This window comes from Lytechinus variegatus, chromosome 3 (assembly GCF_018143015.1).
Source record: "Lytechinus variegatus isolate NC3 chromosome 3, Lvar_3.0, whole genome shotgun sequence".
NCBI lineage: Eukaryota > Metazoa > Echinodermata > Echinoidea > Temnopleuroida > Toxopneustidae > Lytechinus > Lytechinus variegatus.
In genome coordinates this window covers 49,500,271-49,519,177 of record NC_054742.1, presented here as the reverse complement: position 1 = coordinate 49,519,177, position 18,907 = coordinate 49,500,271, and the positions used below count along the sequence as shown (strand labels likewise).

The following is an 18,907-nucleotide window of genomic DNA, read 5'->3' as shown; positions in this document are numbered from 1 at the left end:
ATGGATTTTTTCATTAAAAAAAAGGTCTTCAACCACAAATAAAGGATTTAGTACCAGAACAAAAAATTGACAAGCAAAAAAAACCAAAAAGGTCTGCGAGTCAAGTTCAAAAGAGGGGGCTCGTCAGGGATCAGCTGTGACTCGGGGGGGGGGGGCAGGGGTACGTCCCTTGCATGAGTTGTGACTCGTCAGGGGGGGGAGCAGTCTACGCTAGTGTCTAGCTGTTCATGATTAGAAAAGTGCAAAAATGTCCCGTTTTTAGGTCTGAAATATCAATTTTGTTTCCGCTCGCATTATTGTAGTTATATACCTATATCATGTCTATATCCTATTGCAAAAATTGCTTAGGATGTCCAGTTTTTAGGTCGGAATGTCAAAAATGTTATGCTCACGCTTCCCGCTCGCAATATTTGATTGTATAGGGAACTGCAAATAGTTCTTTTAACATGCAGATTTCTTTTCGATCAGGCCAGATCGTTTTAAGCCCTATATATAAAAAATATCTGCTCGCGCTGATTGCGCTCGCAGTATCACGCATCTTGTTCAGGATATTGCTCAAAATGTTCAATTTCCAGTGAAAAAATACATGAACTAAAAAAAATTGCTCGCGATTGTGTGTATATATAAAAGAACAATGAAAACTCAATAATATTGTGCCTCCCCCACCTTTAAGGAGAGATCCTGCATGTCACTGAAATAATCGTTGCCAGCAGGGCCCTGCATCGCTTGTAGAATCCGATTTTTTTCCCGTGGGGGGCCGATCTTGTGTCTATACAATTGGATGACATAATGTTTATCCACCTCTATGGCCAAATATGGAAGCTTAAAAGTGCCACCGAGATGTTGAGATAATTATCTCGGGAAGTCGACATCTTGATAGCAAGAGATGAGATGACGAGATCCCAGATCTCATCATGTTGACATCTTGTAGAAGAGATGATGAGATGACAAGATCCTGGATCTCATCATGTCAACATCTTTTGGAAGAGATGATGAGATGACAAGATCCCGGATCTCATCATGTTGACATCTTTTAGAAGAGATGTTGAGATGTCAAGATCCCGGATCTCATCATGTCAACATCTTTAAGAAGAGATGATGAGATGACAAGATTCCGGATCTCGTCATGTCGACATCTTTTAGAAGAAATGGTCAGATGACAAGATCTTCGATCCATGATCATGTCATCTAATCATCTCTTCTACAAGATGTCAACATGATGAGATCCGGGATCTTGTCATCTCATCATCTCTTCTTAAAGATGTTGACATGATGAGATCCAGGATCTTGTCATCTCATCATCTCTTCTTAAAGATGTTGACATGATGAGATCCGGGATCTTGTCATCTCATCATCTCTTCTAAAAGATGTTGACATGATGAGATTCGGGATCTTGTCATCTCATCATCTCTTCTAAAAGATGTCGACATGATGAGATCTGGGATCTCGTCATCTTATCTTTTGCTATCAAGATGTCGACTTCCCGAGATAATTATCTCAACATCTCGGTGGCACTTTTAAGCTTCCATACCAAATGGTCCCGAGTGTATATTTTCTCCAGAACACGATAATTGGCCCCATTCCCCGGGCAAAATGTGAAATGTGGAAATGCCAAACCGGTACGGTTTATTGATTAGCTCGACATTTCAACAGATGAATTTCTATTGGACGAATTGTGCCAACGCCTGAGAGTACGAGTACAACCAAAAGACGCCGCGCCGGGCGCGCGCTCCGGGCCGGGCGCCGGGCTGCACGCTGGGACACCGGTCATTTACTATGGTTGGTGCGCCGGCGGCCGGATCGGAGGCGGTGGCGAGCTTACGACTACGAGTAAAATTCAAATAGGGATAACTCGGGAGCTGAGATGGAGATAACGAACTGCTAAACTTTAAATTTGAGTAAAGTAAGTTGATGCTGTGGCCGGATCGGGGGCCGGATAGCTTGGACTGTGGGCATTGTCGTGATATTGGGAACCACCGTTCACTTCATACAGCAGCGCGGCGCTAGCTTTATTCAGTCACGTCACACGCACGGTTCCTTATTTCCACCTCCATATTTCACTTTGTACACACGTGCGCGTACACAAATCTACGAGTGGTTCCCAAAAAGCCAAAACCACGATTTGGCCGGACTGTGCCTGTGTCGGTATGTCAATAAGCTTGCCCTTGGCGGCCTTGCCTTGGACTCTGGAGTTTGGAATGTAAAACAGAAGTGGCCTACCAGTGCCAAAGCAAAACAGACCGAACGTGGGTACCGGTATGGTAGTGGATCGTATTACCGAACACTTTTCATGAATTCAATCATTTCAAAAATATTCTCATAAAATTCACCAAACTTTCACCATAAATAAACAATTATACCTACAAAATATAAATTTGTAAAAAAATTGCCGAAATCGTTTTTCCTTTTGATGATATTAGCTTCCAATCGGACCCCTCTTCGGATGTGAAATATTTTGGTCACCTGAAAAAGGTGTCGTATTACCGAACGTGTGTTTTCAATGGGAAAAGTTGAGAAATCAACATAATCACTGATGAGCTATTTTGACCATATTTTATTATTTTTAGAATATTAAGACTTTGAAAATGTGTTTTGACCATTTTTCATCATCTTTCTATTCAAGTTCTCTTTGGAAGGATGTTGCAAAGAATTGAGCGTATGAAATTATTTTCTGACGCGTACGATGCGCACGTTCAGTAATACAAGGCCGGTCGGTAATACAGCCACTCACTATACTAGTAGTAGTGTCAGTTTAACTTTAAGCCTACAGTTGTAGTTACGGGAATGGTACCGTTTAAACGTTAGGCTCCGTCCTAGCCCTGCCCTAGGCTAACATTACTAACCTTGCAATGCGTGTGAGTGGGGGGAAATGAGCCAGATTTACCATGACTGAGTCACAACAACAGGCCATTTGCAACATCAATTAATATTTATGGTTAAATTCAAGTGTTACTAAGTAGTATAATTAAATTTTAAGGGCTAAGCCTAAAGCAGTGAATAGTGATTCTTATCATTGATTGGATCATTGAGGGTTCATTACATGCCGCTGCGCACAGAAAAATCAACCCATAGTCTTGTAGAAGTCGTGTGTTGTGGACACCAGAAGTGGGATCCTTAGCACGCGCGATCCACTAGTTATTTGTTATAATATTAAGTGGGGGGGGGGGATTTAAGATTCTACATTTTTAATCAAAAATATTTTTCTAGGGGAAAAGCACTTGTTCACTGCTACCACCCTGCCTGTGGGGAATCTACAGGTAGGACTATGGTTAGACAGCTGGCAGCCGTCTGTTTCGAGGAGTTTTTTAACATTTTTTAAAAATATTTCTCCTCGTACACAGACGGCTCGCTATCGTGCAGCCACCATTAGGGGACTTGCAATGCAAAATCCCCCCGTCGGGGCTTTTCAATTTTTGTCTTTAATGAATAAAAATTTCGAAAATTATAGTGACCAGAGTGCAAATTTATATTCCCTCTTGGCATCAATTGTCAAAAAACAGAGAAAAATGAAGTTAAAAGGAACAAAAACAGTGACTTACCTCGGCTGTCGCGCAAATTCACTTCCCCGTTTTATCCGATCTTAAGTACATAAACATATGGCCATTGAGTCCCCTGTACAGATCGCGCTAGAACTTCGGTCTCTGTATTTGGTGAGTGAAGCCAACAAAGTTCAGCTGAACAACCAACAAAACAGAGACCGAAGCTTTTGGTCTAGACTCTAGACTATGGTATGCCAATGTTGTCCAGAGCACACACTTTAAAAAGTCATTAAAATATCACTTTTGTGACCAAAATTACTAATTTCCGTACAGTTGCAATTTATTTTTCAAGAGTAAATTGAGAATAATTTATGTATTCACCAGAGCTTTCAAAAACTTGAATTTTGGTATATTTTTGTGTACGCCCTCTATTAGTGGAAAGTAATATGGCAAGAAAATTTTCATTTTTTGATCTCTATTTTTGATTAAGAAAAAAATGATTTAAAGTATCAAATTTAAATAAGAGCCAAGTTGTAGAATAATAGGTGTAATGGAAACTGTCAGTGTAAAAACATCACTCATTTGCCCCAAACAAAAAGAGAAAATTAGCCAAACATTGCCACCTTTATTTTGCCACACATGGAGATATAACTGAGAACAAGGTTATAACCTTGTTCATTGAATGAGTGGGGAAAAGCAATTGATTTCAACTGCTGTGATGACTCTAATATTTCTGGAATATTAATTAGGCGTATTTATTGCATTGGAAGCTTAAAACTAAGATTGGGCATAATTTTTACAATTTTTTTATATCTACATGTACCGTTATATGTACATGTAAAGGCCCTATTTTATTTTTGAGAAAAATAATTAGTTGATATGGCAACAATCAAAGACGTCATTTATATATTTTATAACAAGCATAATCGTGTTCAGCACCCTCAAAATAAGGGGGAATGGAACAAAACAAAATCAAATTCTAAGATTGACCATAACAGGCTTTCATTATTATTTTTTCCTTCAGTACTTTTTCCTGCAAACCTTTCTCGGGAAGCCATGATGCCGGCATTGTCAACCCGAGCCAAACCTTTTGTGTCTACATCAAATCACTGGAAAGGCATGTTGGTAAGAAGCAAACAATTCATTCAGCTCCAGAAGAATTCCTCAATCCAGATGCCAAGATCATTCTCTCAACAGTCTTATAGGTCAAGGTTCACATCTAGTAGTCCTCAAAAGGGTTACAAAATCGTATTATCTTTGGGGCTAATTGCTGGAGGAACCTTGACAGCTTACCACTACTTCACATCAGACAGAGTTCGCAAATTTTCCAGGAAAGTCAAAGAGTCATTTGACGTAAAAGGTCCGGTAGCATTGTGTCAAGAAGGAACCAGGAAAGTTGAAAGGGATGAAAGCGTTTTGGTGTCTTCAAGAAAGTTTGATGCAGCAATAAAGAGATCAAGGGATCTGCTGCAAAGAGCAAAGGTATTTCTGAAAAATATATATTATGTAATTATATATATGAACATCAAAGACCACTTTATTCACCAGAATGAGGAACAGAACAAGTAGATATTGTGACTGAAGTAAAAGTGGTGCTGATATTGTAGGATGGAAGAAAAAGTGTTCATGGGTTGGCAGGTTATTGATTCAACTTCCTTAACATGCAAAGTAAATTCGAATTTGTATCTGTTTCGTTACCCAACTTGTAAAGATAATGTAAGTTGCTTCTTGAAATTATTATAGCATGTACATGTTGCATGTGTGACCCATTTCACAAAATGTATGAGATTGAGAAGTCAAGATTTTAGATAAAGTATAGATTAGTGCCCACCCCAACGCCCAACCTACTTTTCTGGCTCTGGTCAAGTGCATACTTTGATTGGAAAAAGAGACATTAGAAATGAATGAATAATGTCAATAATCTTCACTGATGTAGGGTATTTCATCTGTCAATATTGGTTTATTTCAATGAAGGATGAAGTTGGTGCTCCAGGAATTGTAGCTGCAGTTTCTGTTGATGGCAAGCTGGTATGGAGTGAAGGTATGATACAGATACATGTAGAGCTTGGTGTTGTGAAAAAAAAGGAAGCATAAGAATAATTATAGCTTTACATGTTAATATCTCATTGTGAGCATGTATTTCAAACAATAAATGGGAACATCAAAGTGGGAAATATAAAATAATTTTGCATGTATTCAGATATCATTTATGTTTTGAAGATTACATAACGAGCTTTCAGTATGACTTTATCTTGCCTAGCTGATGTATATGGTATTCATGCAAAATTCTTTAGAAATCTGAGCTACATGTACAGAATCTTCCTGATAATGATATAAGCATAAAAGAATTACCAGAATTTAATTTCTCCCAGATGCCTTGGCAATGGCCTTAAAATGCCTATGCAGCCTGGGGTATTGTTGTGCCCTTTTGAATTACTCCAATTTTTGTCTCACCTGCGAAGCAGAGTGAGACTATAGGCGCCGCTTTTCCGACGGCGGCGGCGGCGTCAACATCAAATCTTAACCTGAGGTTAAGTTTTTGAAATGACGTCATAACTTAGAAAGTATATGGACCTAGTTAATAAAACTTGGCCATAAGGTTAATCAAGTATTACTGAACATCCTATTAGAGTTTCATGTCACATGACCAAGGTCAAAGGTCATTTAGGGTCAATGAACTTAGACCATGTTGGAGGGATCAACATCGAAATCTTAACCTGAGGTTAAGTTTTTGAAATGTCATCATAACTTAGAAAATATATGGACCTAGTTCATGAAACTTGGACATAAGGTTAATCAAGTATCACTGAACATCCTGCACGAGTTTCACGTCACATGACCAAGGTCAAAGGTCATTTAGGGTCAATGAACTTTGGCCGAATTGCCGTTATCTGTTGAATTCCCATCATAACTTTGAAAGTTTATGGATCTGATTCATGAAACTTGGACATAATAGTAATAAAGCATCACTGAACATTTTGTGCAAGTTTCAGGTCTCATGATTAAGGTCAAAGGTCATTTAGGGTCAATGAACTTTGGCCGAATGGGGGGTATCTGTTGAATTACCATCATAACTTTGAAAGTTTATTGGTCTAGTTCATTAAACTTGGATATTATAGTAATCAAGTATCTCTGAACATCCTGTGCGCATTTCAGGTCACATGACCAAGGTCAAAGGTCAATGAACTTTGGCCGAACTGGGTGTATCTGTTGAATTACCATCATAACTTTGAAAGTTTATGGATCTGATTCATGAAACTTGTACATAAGAGTAATCAAGTATCACTGAACATCCTGTGCGAGTTTCAGGTCACATGATCAAGGTCACAGGTCATGTAAGGTCAATGAACTTTGGCCATGTTGGGGTTTTTTGTTGAATAAGCATCATATCTCTGTAAGTTTATTGGTCTAGTTCATAAAAAGTGGACATAAGAGTAACCATGTATCACTGAACATCTTGTGCGAGTTAGAGTAGTATTCAAAGTCAGCACTGCTGCTATATTGAACCGCGTGGTGCAGGTGAGACGGCCAGAGGCATTCCACTTGTTGCCATAATATATCATTTTTATTATAAAAAATATCAATTTTTAGGCCCTGAGCTCTTGATGTAAGATGCCTTCAGTATGTAGGCCTATTTTTTTTTCATCAGTCGTGTATCATATTCAAGTTTTACCCAAATAGGGAGTACAGTTGTAGAGCTGATGTAAAAAGTTTGAAAAGAAAAAGGGATTAATTGATATCCTTTTGTTTTTACCAAAAGGTTTTGGATATGCTGATGTTGAGAACCGGACTCCATGCAAACCCAACAGCGTTTTCCGTATAGCGAGTATAAGCAAGTCCTTGGCAATGACAGCAGTTGCTCGTCTCATGGAAGAAGGAAAACTAGATCTAGATAAACCTGTCCAAGAATATGTGCCTTCATTTCCAGAGAAGGAATGGGAGGGGGAAAAGGTACTCATTTCTGTTAAGAGCCATTCTTCATGGCATGACAAAGCTCAGTTACATTTTCTTGTCAAAAGAATTATGAGATGTGAAGCTTTTGCTCCCCCCACAAAAAAAAAAAATTACTACAGACCCAGTAGGTTTCTGTTGTTGCAAATAAGCAACATACAGTATATGTTCGTTTTTTATTGAGCAAAATAATTTATCCACTTTGCACAAATTCTTGACATCTCTTTTTAAGGATTGATTTCCAGTTGAAGGACTATTGATTATATCTGTGTGGTGCATATAAGTAATAAGGTGTTAGTCATGTTGTCTTGTAGTTAGTAAAATATGCTAGGGTCAATAGCTTGAATTATACCCTAGTAATTATTTGAATTTCAGTCATACAAAAGCCTAGTGGCTGTTGAATATTTTTTCTTCATGGATTCTTTTTGAAAATTGTGACTTCTGATATTGCACCTGGAGCTAACTGAATACCTGACATGTAATACCATGCCTGACTGCAGAATTGTCGAACATAGCAATCCAGAATTGGTTTCACCATTTTCTTCCAGGTTTCCCTGACCACAAGACATATTGTGTCTCACTTGGGAGGTATCCGTCACTATGATAAATCATACGTGAAAAAGAAGAAGACAAAAACAAATGAAAAGAGTGAGGCTGATCAAAAGAAGCAAAACAACAAGTCTGCCAACAAGGAAGAGAAGTCAAATGAACAGGAAACAAATAACAAGTCTGAGGACAAGAAAAATGATGAGATCAGTACCATGCAAACAGAGTCCAAGCTGGAAGAGATGAGGTCCAAGAAGGAATTCAAGACTGTAGCTAGTGCTCTGGATTTATTTAAAGATGACCCTTTAGTGCACAAACCAGGTAAGGATGTACACCTTTGCTAAATTGCAGACATACATGTAATGGTTGAATAGAAAATTGTTAGGTTGAGTAATTTGTACAGGTGCCTGTTTCTTGCTATTAATTCAACTGCCATGGTAATAGTGCTCAGCAGCCAATCAAAATGAAGTTTTCTTTCCATGGTAGTTGCCATAATGGCAAAGTTAACATAATTGTAAACCTTATGTTGTGAAGCATGCCCCAGACTGAGTACTGAATATGATATTATATTTTGCAGATTGTGTACTATGATACTATTTGAGTCTATTTAATATAAATGCAAGAAAGTTTATAGAAGTACACTTTCTTAGTTCATGCACATATTTTACAACAGTATTTTACCAGTATGCTTACCAGACAAAGAATATTTCTTTTTTTTTCTTTAAAAGTGGATATTAAAAATCGCTTGAATTTACACAATTTAGGTCTTCATGTGAACAAATAACAATGATGTTAATATATGCAACACTTACATAGCACACAATACAAATATTTCTAAGCACTGTGTATTATTACCCCCAGCATCTTCATACATATAGCTGCAAATTAAGTGCTTTTTAGAATCTTTTGGTGTTGATGTTTGTCATATTTGACTGCATTTGTTCAATGTTACAGGAACAAAGTATCTGTACACTACCCATGGCTTCACATTGGTTAGTGCAGTCGTAGAAGGAGCATCTGGACAAGACTTTGTGACATACATGAGGACAATGTTACGTGAAATGGGTCTTACTAACACTGTCCCTGACAAACATATACCAATCATTTATAACAGAGCAAGGTAAGATAAGTTTGAGAGTTAGAATATTATTTTATCCTCTAACTTTCATAATTATACTATATGCCGCAGATGTATTACAATTTATAGATCTTATGCACAAGACATTTCACAACATGTTTACGTGTACGAGTATTCAAATAGTAACCTTACTCTCTATCATAGATTGCTCAAATAATAACATTACTTCCAAGATATTTTCATTAATTTGATGACCTTTGAGCTGCATTTCTTTTCATTCCCAGGTCCATTATCAGTCAAATTATTTTGAAATATTGTTTGATAAAAAAATATACCACATCCATGTGCAGTTTTCAAGAACATGTATTCTTCTGGGCAATTCCATGAAATGATCATTCTTTTTGTACATCCAACTCCCATTTTTGTCAAGTCTTACTTCACTTCATAAACTGACCAAGTCATGGTCATTTGAGAGCATTAAGCCTACAGACTGTCAAAAGAACCAGAAATCAGGGACAGAAAATATCATGAATGTCCCACATATAGAGGGTCGGACGTAACCGCCCTTCTTTCAAAGATCTTTTGTTTTAAAAAATGTAATGTGGTTTGCTCATTCATGTTTTTTTTCCTTGCAAGTGCAAAGATACCCTAAGATTTGAGCTTCAATATGCATTCTACATTGCATTATTGTTTATTTCAGAGGTTACCAGTACAACAAGCATGGCAGGCTAGAGAATTGCCCTTATGTTGATTTATCCTACAAATGGGCTGGAGGGGGCTATCTCTCTACTGTTCAAGACCTTATCAAGTTTGGCAACATAATGCTGTACAGCTATCAACAGCCAACAGGTGGTGCAGGTAGCAAAATATATTAATATATTTTAACACACCCCCTACTGAGGGTTTTCAATCGTGCATGTTTATTATAAATATTTGTAGTGACCAGTTACATGTAGGTTGTATGGTAGGCTATACAGTGCGTATCAAAAAAAAGTTTACACTTGGAAAAAATCCTGTAAAATTATACATTTTTGTAATATCCTGAACATTTTTCCACATTTTAAGATTGGTACAAATCCATTTAAGCAAATAACGATATAACTGTCGAAAAATATTTCCGCTTGAGTGAGCACCACTCACTTTTGAAAAGTTAGTGAAAAATGATTTGCGCAGAACTTTGAAATAGTTATGCGAATAAAAGTATACCTTAATCATTAAGAACATGTTAAATTTAACTAGTAAACTTGATTTGAAGATATCTTTTACCTTTTTTAACTTGTTTCCTTGCCCAAAGCACTTCGAAGAGTGCATTGCGCCCCACCCCACTCCCCCACACACCAAGGCCATTGAGACGATATTTGCTTCACACTGAACTGTGATTTACATGAAATGGCTTAGGCTTGACTTTCATTTTTGTCTCACCTGCGAAGCAAAGTGAGACTATAGGCGCCGCTTTTCCGACGGCGGCGGCGACGGCGGCGGCGGCGGCGGCGGCGGCGGCGTCAACATCAAATCTTAACCTGAGGTTAAGTTTTTGAAATGACATCATAACTTAGAAAGTATATGGACCTAGTTCATGAAACTTGGCCATAAGGTTAATCAAGTATTACTGAACATCCTATTAGAGTTTCATGTCACATGACCAAGGTCAAAGGTCATTTAGGGTCAATGAACTTAGACCATGTTGGAGGAATCAACATCGAAATCTTAACCTGTGGTTAAGTTTTTGAAATGTCATCATAACTTAGAAAATATATGGACCTAGTTCATGAAACTTGGACATAAGGTTAATCAAGTATCACTGAACATCCTGCATGAGTTTCACGTCACATGACCAAGGTCAAAGGTCATTTAGGGTCAATGAACTTTGGCCGAATTGGAGATATCTGTTGAATTCCCATCATAACTTTGAAAATTTATGGATCTGATTCATGAAACTTGGACATAATAGTAATCAAGCATCACTGAAAATTTTGTGCAAGTTTCAGGTCTCATGATTAAGGTCAAAGGTCATTAGGGTCAATGAACTTTGGCCGAATCGGGGGTATCTGTTGAATTACCATCATAACTTTGGAAGTTATTGGGCTAGTTCATTAAACTTGGACATTAGAGTAATCAAGTATCACTGAACATCCTGTGCACATTTCAGGTCACATGACCAAGGTCAAAGGTCAATGAACTTTGGCCGAATTGGGTGTATCTGTTGAATTACCATCATAACTTTGAAAGTTTATGGATCTGATTCATGAAACTTGTACATAAGAGTAATCAAGTATCACTGAATATCCTGTTTGAGTTTCACGTCACATGATCATGGTCAAAGGTCATGTAAGGTCAATGAACTTTGGCCATGTTGGGGTTTTTTGGTGAATAACCATCATATCTCTGTAAGTTTATTGGTCTAGTTCATAAAAAGTGGACATAAGCGTAACCATGTATCACTGAACATCTTGTGCGAGTTAGAGTAGTATTCAAAGTCAGCACTGCTGCTATATTGAACCGCGTGATGCAGGTGAGACGGCCAGAGGCATTCCACTTGTTGTTTATTATTGTCAAGCTTGGGAAAAGTATGGAGAAACAAATATCAAATTATAAATGAAATGTAAAACCCACTCTAAATGATAAATAATGCGGGAGATGCGGTCTGATATAAACTTTTGTTCAGATTCAGGTATGTCCTCAGATGCAGCTTGCACAAAAAGGGTAAAGAATGTGTTTGCTAAGTGTTGAAATTTCAATTTGGGTTGCAAAATTGTTACAAAATGCTTGAATGTATCTGTTTTATTTCAATTGACCAAAAGTGGAAAGGAAATGTCTGAGAAATGTTTTGCAGGGTAAGTTTGATTTCGCCCTTTCTCCTTGATACAGCTCGAAAATGAGCATTTATGCGCAAACAGATTTCTGCGAGCTTTACAAAAATGGACAGTGCTCACTCAAGTGTAACATTTTGTCAAAACTTTTACTTTCATTGGATAGATGAGACCCAAACCCAAGATTATATGTGAAAAAAAATACCCACATGTTGTATATTTATTAATCCCCAGGGCTGTTTCAAAGTGTAAACTTTTTTTGATACGCACTGTATATCCCCTTAGTGATACCCGGTCACATTTGCTCTACTGCAGCCAGCCGTATGGCAAGTCAAAAACAGCCGTTTTATTCATTTTAATTCAACAAAAATGTTTAAACAGCTGTTTTCGATTTGCCATACGGCCACTGTAGAGCAAATGTAATTGAGGTATAAAGAAGTTCAACTATTTTTAACACGCTCGAAATAAGCCAGATAATGTGTTTTGAAAGACTAGATTGTAGTGTCACTAACTACCAGAACATAGGGAATGAACTGAAAGGTTATAGATTAATGGCACTATCAAAATACTGTTCATCATCAACATCTGAGTTTGGTTTTCGGCAAAACAGGTTTTTAAGTGACCAGTAGAGAATTCAGTCGAAAATCTAACCTTCCACTCCTGTTCAACAGTTCAGTTTTGCCCACTCTTAAAAGTATTATATTTTAGGTTGCCATTTCATGGTTATTGTGATAGATTATGTTAAAGAGCGTTGATCAGCTTCAGACTTCTCTCATTCACTACCTGGCTAATCCAGACAACCCGAGGATGCCCAATGTATGACTGTTATCCCCTATGAAAATACCCCTTGGGCAACTTCCCCCTAGGATTTTTACCCTTCAGGATGATTACACCTTCCTCCACTAATTACCCCCTAGGACAAGCACCCTCTAGAATGTGACATGCTTTATAATGCCTTTTATATATTGTTATTTCAGATCAGAGTAATCTTCCTGGTTTCTTGAAGAAAGACACAGTGGAAAAAATCTGGGAGCCTGTTCCCATAGCCAAACCCAAACCCAGCAATGAGTACTGCTACGCCATGGGTTGGAGTGTCTTAGAGAAAAAGCAAAAGCATGGATACTGTCGTCCAACCCGGCATTACGTCACTCACAGTGGTGCAGCTATGGGTTTCTCCAGCGTGCTTGTTGTAGCCCCAAACCCTGTATGTAATGATGGAACTGACAGTGCTACAGAAAATGAAAGGAAAGACTTAGATGGTATGGAGAATGAGGAGTGTTTATCACAAAATCATTCTCGTATTCCGAAAGGGATTGTGGTGGCATTGTATGCAAATTTGCTTGATGTTGGGCTAACAAAACCTGCAGAAGGTATTGTAGAAGCATTTCAACAGTGTGATGACAAGACATGATCTTGGTGAAATATTACGAATTGTTTTTATAATTTCATACGTAGTCGAGTCATTCAGGAAAAATTTCCCATTTTATCATCTCAAGCATCTTAAAGCCTGTAGCCTCACAAACTGGCATGGTTTCTATGAAATTCTGTGATTGAAATCTCATAGAGAGATGGCCATAACACACATCCAGTCTTGATGGCCAGTGATGTTTCAGTATGAGTAGGCAAAAGACTGTATTCACATCCATAACATTAACCTCCATTATAAAGTCGTCTGTAATCTACATTTGTATATAGATCGCAGAGTTACTGACTGTATACCAGCAAGGATACAATGTACAGCTTGTATTATCTGTGATGTTGTGGGGCAATAGATGGTTGCAACCAAACATGATTTTGATGAATTGTAATGTTTAATGAATGAACCGGTTGTGGCCTATGAATGGAGACAATATTATATGCGCGGTCATCATCATCATTCAGTTTTTAACACGTGTATATCTGCTGATATATCATATAAATAATCAGCCACCAACATAGTATTGTGTGTATCAAATCTTGAACAAAATAAAAGTACTGTAATAAAAAATTAAAGCTTTCTTTTTGCAAACAGATAAGGATAATGAAATGTACCGGTAATTGAGCAAATAGAAATGCTGTCATGTTGTGAGCACATTTGTGTTCAATAATGTTGTTTTTTATGATATTGTAGAATGAATTTTTACTTGCGAAATTGTTCTTGTAAAAGTAATTGCTCGAACTCACTAGTAAAAGCATTTGCTCACTCATTTTTATGCATACGGAATCAAGCGAATGCCTAGCAAAAGCAATTGCTGATTATGCATCTGACCCATAGTCATTTAATTGAGTACTTAAGGGAAAGAAAGAATGGATGAATGGGTCATTGACCTGCTGTTACATAAATGATACACTTTTCAGATGGCAAAATAATGGCTCATTTATGTATCTGGTATAATGCTTAATGTTTTCAAACATCCAGGCACATCAGGACCGCTTTTCCTGATTTGAAGTACCACACGAATAGGTAGTGAAATGTAGCCAGCTGTCTAAAAGAAAAGAATCACACATTTTTTTCCCATTTTTTAAAGATTCTTTGCCAGCATGCACCAGTAAAGGATGATTTTTTAAAAGAGTGAAGTCAAAACCTCACTGCACTCTGAATTACATGTGAATTATACAAATATTAATGTATTTAATCATTATGCTTCACACTTGCTGTGCTCAGTAATATGCCTCGGTCTTTAGTGTCAAGGCTGTTGATTAAGCAAAGACTTCATGTTGAGCACACACAGGGCACAGCTTGAACATATAGTGGAAACTATTGCTGAAATGCTCCCCAGGGAGTGTAAAAGGAGCATGATTTGTAAGCAACAACCCAATGACCAGGGAATCATTACAGCATGCCATGTATGAGAAATCAATCAATCACCATACTCTGCAGTATCATCCTTGCAGCTACATGTACTTTTAAGAATAACCACATCACTTCCTCATACTGATATGCATACACAACTATTGTACTAGTACATTTGTATACCGTAATCCTTTTTATGGGGTGGATGGTGGTATTGTGTACATTGTCAAATACATTGTCAAAGGAAATTTGCTGTTACCCTCATATTTCCCATGGAAAGAGATTAGAGAAAATGCTGACCCCTTCTATTTATCTGTGTGTAATACCCATCCTGAAATATATGCTTTCATAGTGATTAAGTTGTGCTAGTCAATCAATATTTAATGAAATTTCAATTGTATGATAAAAATATATGTTCATGTGAAATGTGAATTCAGCAATATCAAAGTGGAATAGTAGTAGTATAACATTGTACAAATGAAAATAAAAGTGAAAAAAAATGAGGTTATGACTAGTTGAAAAATCCAGTGTGAAAAGTTTGTACCGTGTTTTGTGAAGAATATTGTATCATTTTCCACAGTACTTAACACGTTACCAGTTAGTGTGGGTTCTATATAAAGCTTGAAATAGAAAAAAAAGGTGTGGAATTGATGTCTTTGGAATTAGTATAGGGAATTTGTATCTGCATGAAGTTCTTAATATTACTGATAAAATGAATACATGCACATTATCTTGCAAAGTGTTGGACTTGAAGTTTAAGAAATTATGAGGTATTTCAAATGCAAACAATAATGCAATTATGAAGAGATTAATCTTAATGATTTTTGTTTCAACTTTATTTTTGTCTCCTATATTGGTATATTTAGTGCTATTACAAAATAAAAATAGGATTGTAATAGAGCGTTAAAATCTTATTCTTTCAAGTTAATTTTTCTCAAGTATTGATGCATTGTTTTTAAGTGTACACAATTTAAAGATGAAATATGTATTCCATTATTGAAATACATGGATATATTAGTTTGTATGTTTCTAACATTTTAACATAAAGTGGGATTTTTAAACATATATTTTAAGTTGCAATGGGGCCTTTTTGATATTACCTCATGGAAATCTATGTCATCAGATGCTGCCAATTTATTGTGAAAATATGCAATATGAAGAAATATTGAATATTCAATAATAAATTTTGATATAAATCTGATAATTTGCTCCTCACACTCTTGTGTCAAATGCTTATGGAATTGATTATTTTCAGGTATTTGATGGATGAATGGGTTTAACGATACATGTATGGAAGTCAATGTAAAACCACCCCCATTCTCTGTTCCACAGCCTAACCGTTGCTTTATGGGCACAGTAAATCTTTACGATCCTGACCTAATGAATATTTTGCCATAGTGAATTAAGATATTTAAGGTGACTACAAATTTTGAATGGATCATTTTTAAGAAGAAAAAAAAACAGAAGCAGGTTTGTTTTGCATTCATAGACTTGCGAAATTGGAAATTCAAAATGTTGACTTTTCCTCCTGGTATATGATTAAATGCTGATCATTCATCTTTCCCCAGGTTCAACTCACACTTTTCACATTTGAAAATTCAGTAAGTTTATTGCAAGAATAAAATCTGACATTTTTACTGTAAAATCTAACTCTTCTAGCTTTTCAAATTCACATTTTCTGGTTCTACTTCTTCCATTATTCTCCTGGATGCTGTAATGCATGTACTGTGCAATACAATAGAAAGATATGTTATTTAGATGCCAACAGGCACATATTCTTTTTGGGGGGAGGGGGAGGGGGTGGTCACTGATTGGTGACAGAAGTTGCCCCTTTCGGGAGTAAAGACTTTTTTTCTTAACAAAAATAAAAAATATACCACACACCCTATTAAAAAATGAGGGCCCTGCTGGGTTAAAGGGGGAAATGAACTACATGACTGTTGTCTCTCATTGACTGTGATATAAATGGCTGGTCTTAAAATATACCCATTGAGATAACTATTATAGAGGATAAATAATTAGGTTACCTGCAGTCCCCCCCCCCCCCTTTCCCAGTTCCATGGTCTTTATGTTGGAAGCTTTATAGTAGTAATGAGTTTTGTTTTTTAATCTTTCAGGTAATTATCAAGTATTCATGTATTGAGCTTGTTAATAATGTGCACGACGAAATTAATGATGCAGTCACATTTCCCCTACGGCAGCCATTTTACCATGTTTTGTACCAACTACATATAAGCGGTTTGAATAAAAATCAATAAGGGCAGTTTCGACTTACCGTACGGCCACTGTATAGGGGAAATGTGACCATTGGCGGCGGAAGCCAAACAAATCTGGGGGGGGGTCCACCTGAAATTTTGGGATGGACACAGGTAAAAAATTTCACCAGCAAAAAAAAAAGGCTATCAACCAAAATTTTAGGGGGAACCACAAAAAAATTTGACAAGCAAAAAAAAAGGGGGGGTTACCAGCAGAAATTTTAGGGGGGCCGTCCCCCTACCTCAAGTTTAGGAGGACAGGACCCTCACCCCCCCCCCTGCTTCTGCCGCCTATTCAATGGGATTCAATGTGACTGCAGCAAAAAACGTTGAACTGGTACAAGAAAGGGTACAAGCCATAATTGGGGTGGATAACATAATCCACATCGCTCGCTCATCAAAGGAGAAAGAAAAGTCAAAGTGGAATAGCGCCAGCTATAGTTAAAAGCAATATAATGTTCAAGGTGTCACGCGCGTAAAACATTCCCCATAGACTTGTGTGTTAAAATGGCACTTTTGAAAAATTCATAAAAAATAAATGTGAAATTAGAGGGTGGAATGTTTACTACCATTGGATAGGATATATATCTGGCATTCCATATCTGACCAGGAAAGGGTAGCGTAGCCAGCTCATTTTAAAAATAAATTGCCATTTATGAAGATAACTATGAATGGATCAAATTCATCGACTCAAACAGTAAAATAGCCCTAATTAGTCCGCCAGTCAAAAAAATAGTTCCAAGTCACTTTTTTATCTTCCCACTTTGGGCGAAGGGAGTTCAGTAGTTACCATTTCTAGAATCAGTGTTAGATTTTGAATCATATTCATACAGTTTTGTCAATCAGCAACATCATATTGAAAAAAATTCGAATGGGTTGGGTCGAACGAATATCTTGAGCCCTCCTGATGTAATTAGGCTCATGGCACCTCAACGAAAAATGATTTAGGATTTACGTACCGCATCTGATATCATATAATCCCATAATTTAATCTTATTCATCATCATTTTTGAGCATCTTCTCTTCCTTCTTCCTCTTCTTCTTCTCCTTCTTCTGGGACTACATATATATATATATAAATATATATAAGTATATATATATATATCCCGGGGGGGCCACTTACATTGGCGAGTGGATACCATGCGCGACCAAAAAACACGTAAAAGGATGTCTTTTTCACGATAGGGCACGTTACGTACGTAACGTGATAAGGGTGTCAAAAACACAAAAATAATGAAAAAAGGGTATCTATTTCGCTAGGAAAATTACGTGTTTAGGGTCGAATTTGAGGGGATGATAAAACAAAATTAAAATGTTTTATAAAGGATGTCCTTTTTGCCCCAACACTTCGTGTTTAGAGTCCGATTTGCGCGAGGTGTAGAAGGTGGGGTCGTACTAAACCAAATAAGGTAAAGCCGACGACCGAAGGACCCGTAACAATAAAACATTCCTGTACTTGTTTAGGGGTTCATTTCATGGAATATTTGCCAAGAGTATCGTTTTGTTTCCAATACTTGTTAAGGGTAGGGTTTCACACGCCAATACTTGTTAAGGGGTGCATTTTCAGAATATGGAAATTACGTGTTTAGGGTGCTTTTCGAGACCCAATGGTCGCGCATGGTATCCACTCGTGAATGGAAGTGGCCCCCCCGGGATATATATATATATATATATATATATACATATATATATATATATATATTATATGCGTTAGACTGAGTCATCTTCTTCGAACTAGTACTCCTCCGATCCTCCTTCACGGTTTTTTTTATGACCTGCAGTTATTGTTTTAACATTTTTGTTCTTCTCGCTCCAAGCTCACCCTCCTCCTTTTGTGATCTTGTATACAGTTATTATTTCACATATTCGTTCTTTGAAAAAAAAAATATATATATATACATATATGTATATATACATACATATTATATATAGAAGAGAAATTCTAACATATAGCCTATATAGGCCTATTTCTTTTATATATTTTGACTGTTTTAAATAAATTGTCTATCTTCTAT

General features: G+C 37.0%; 1 protein-coding gene across 2 annotated transcripts; it reads left to right on the top strand.

Moving 5' to 3' along the window:
* The first annotated feature begins 1,780 nt into the window (after positions 1-1,780).
* LOC121411244 (serine beta-lactamase-like protein LACTB, mitochondrial) lies at positions 1,781-15,835 on the top strand. Of its 2 annotated transcripts, none has more exons than XM_041603857.1 (8): positions 1,781-1,903; positions 4,504-4,961; positions 5,454-5,520; positions 7,240-7,430; positions 7,979-8,297; positions 8,931-9,096; positions 9,755-9,912; positions 12,842-15,835. In XM_041603857.1, exons 2-8 carry the CDS (start codon positions 4,536-4,538, stop codon positions 13,273-13,275), a joined length of 1,761 nt encoding a protein of 586 aa, XP_041459791.1. In that variant the 5' UTR covers positions 1,781-1,903; positions 4,504-4,535; the 3' UTR covers positions 13,276-15,835. The 2 variants fall into 2 exon arrangements, with proteins under 2 accessions (XP_041459791.1, XP_041459792.1); XM_041603858.1 differs by having other exon boundaries at positions 1,781-1,909; positions 4,505-4,961.
* The last annotated feature ends 3,072 nt before the right edge of the window (positions 15,836-18,907 follow it).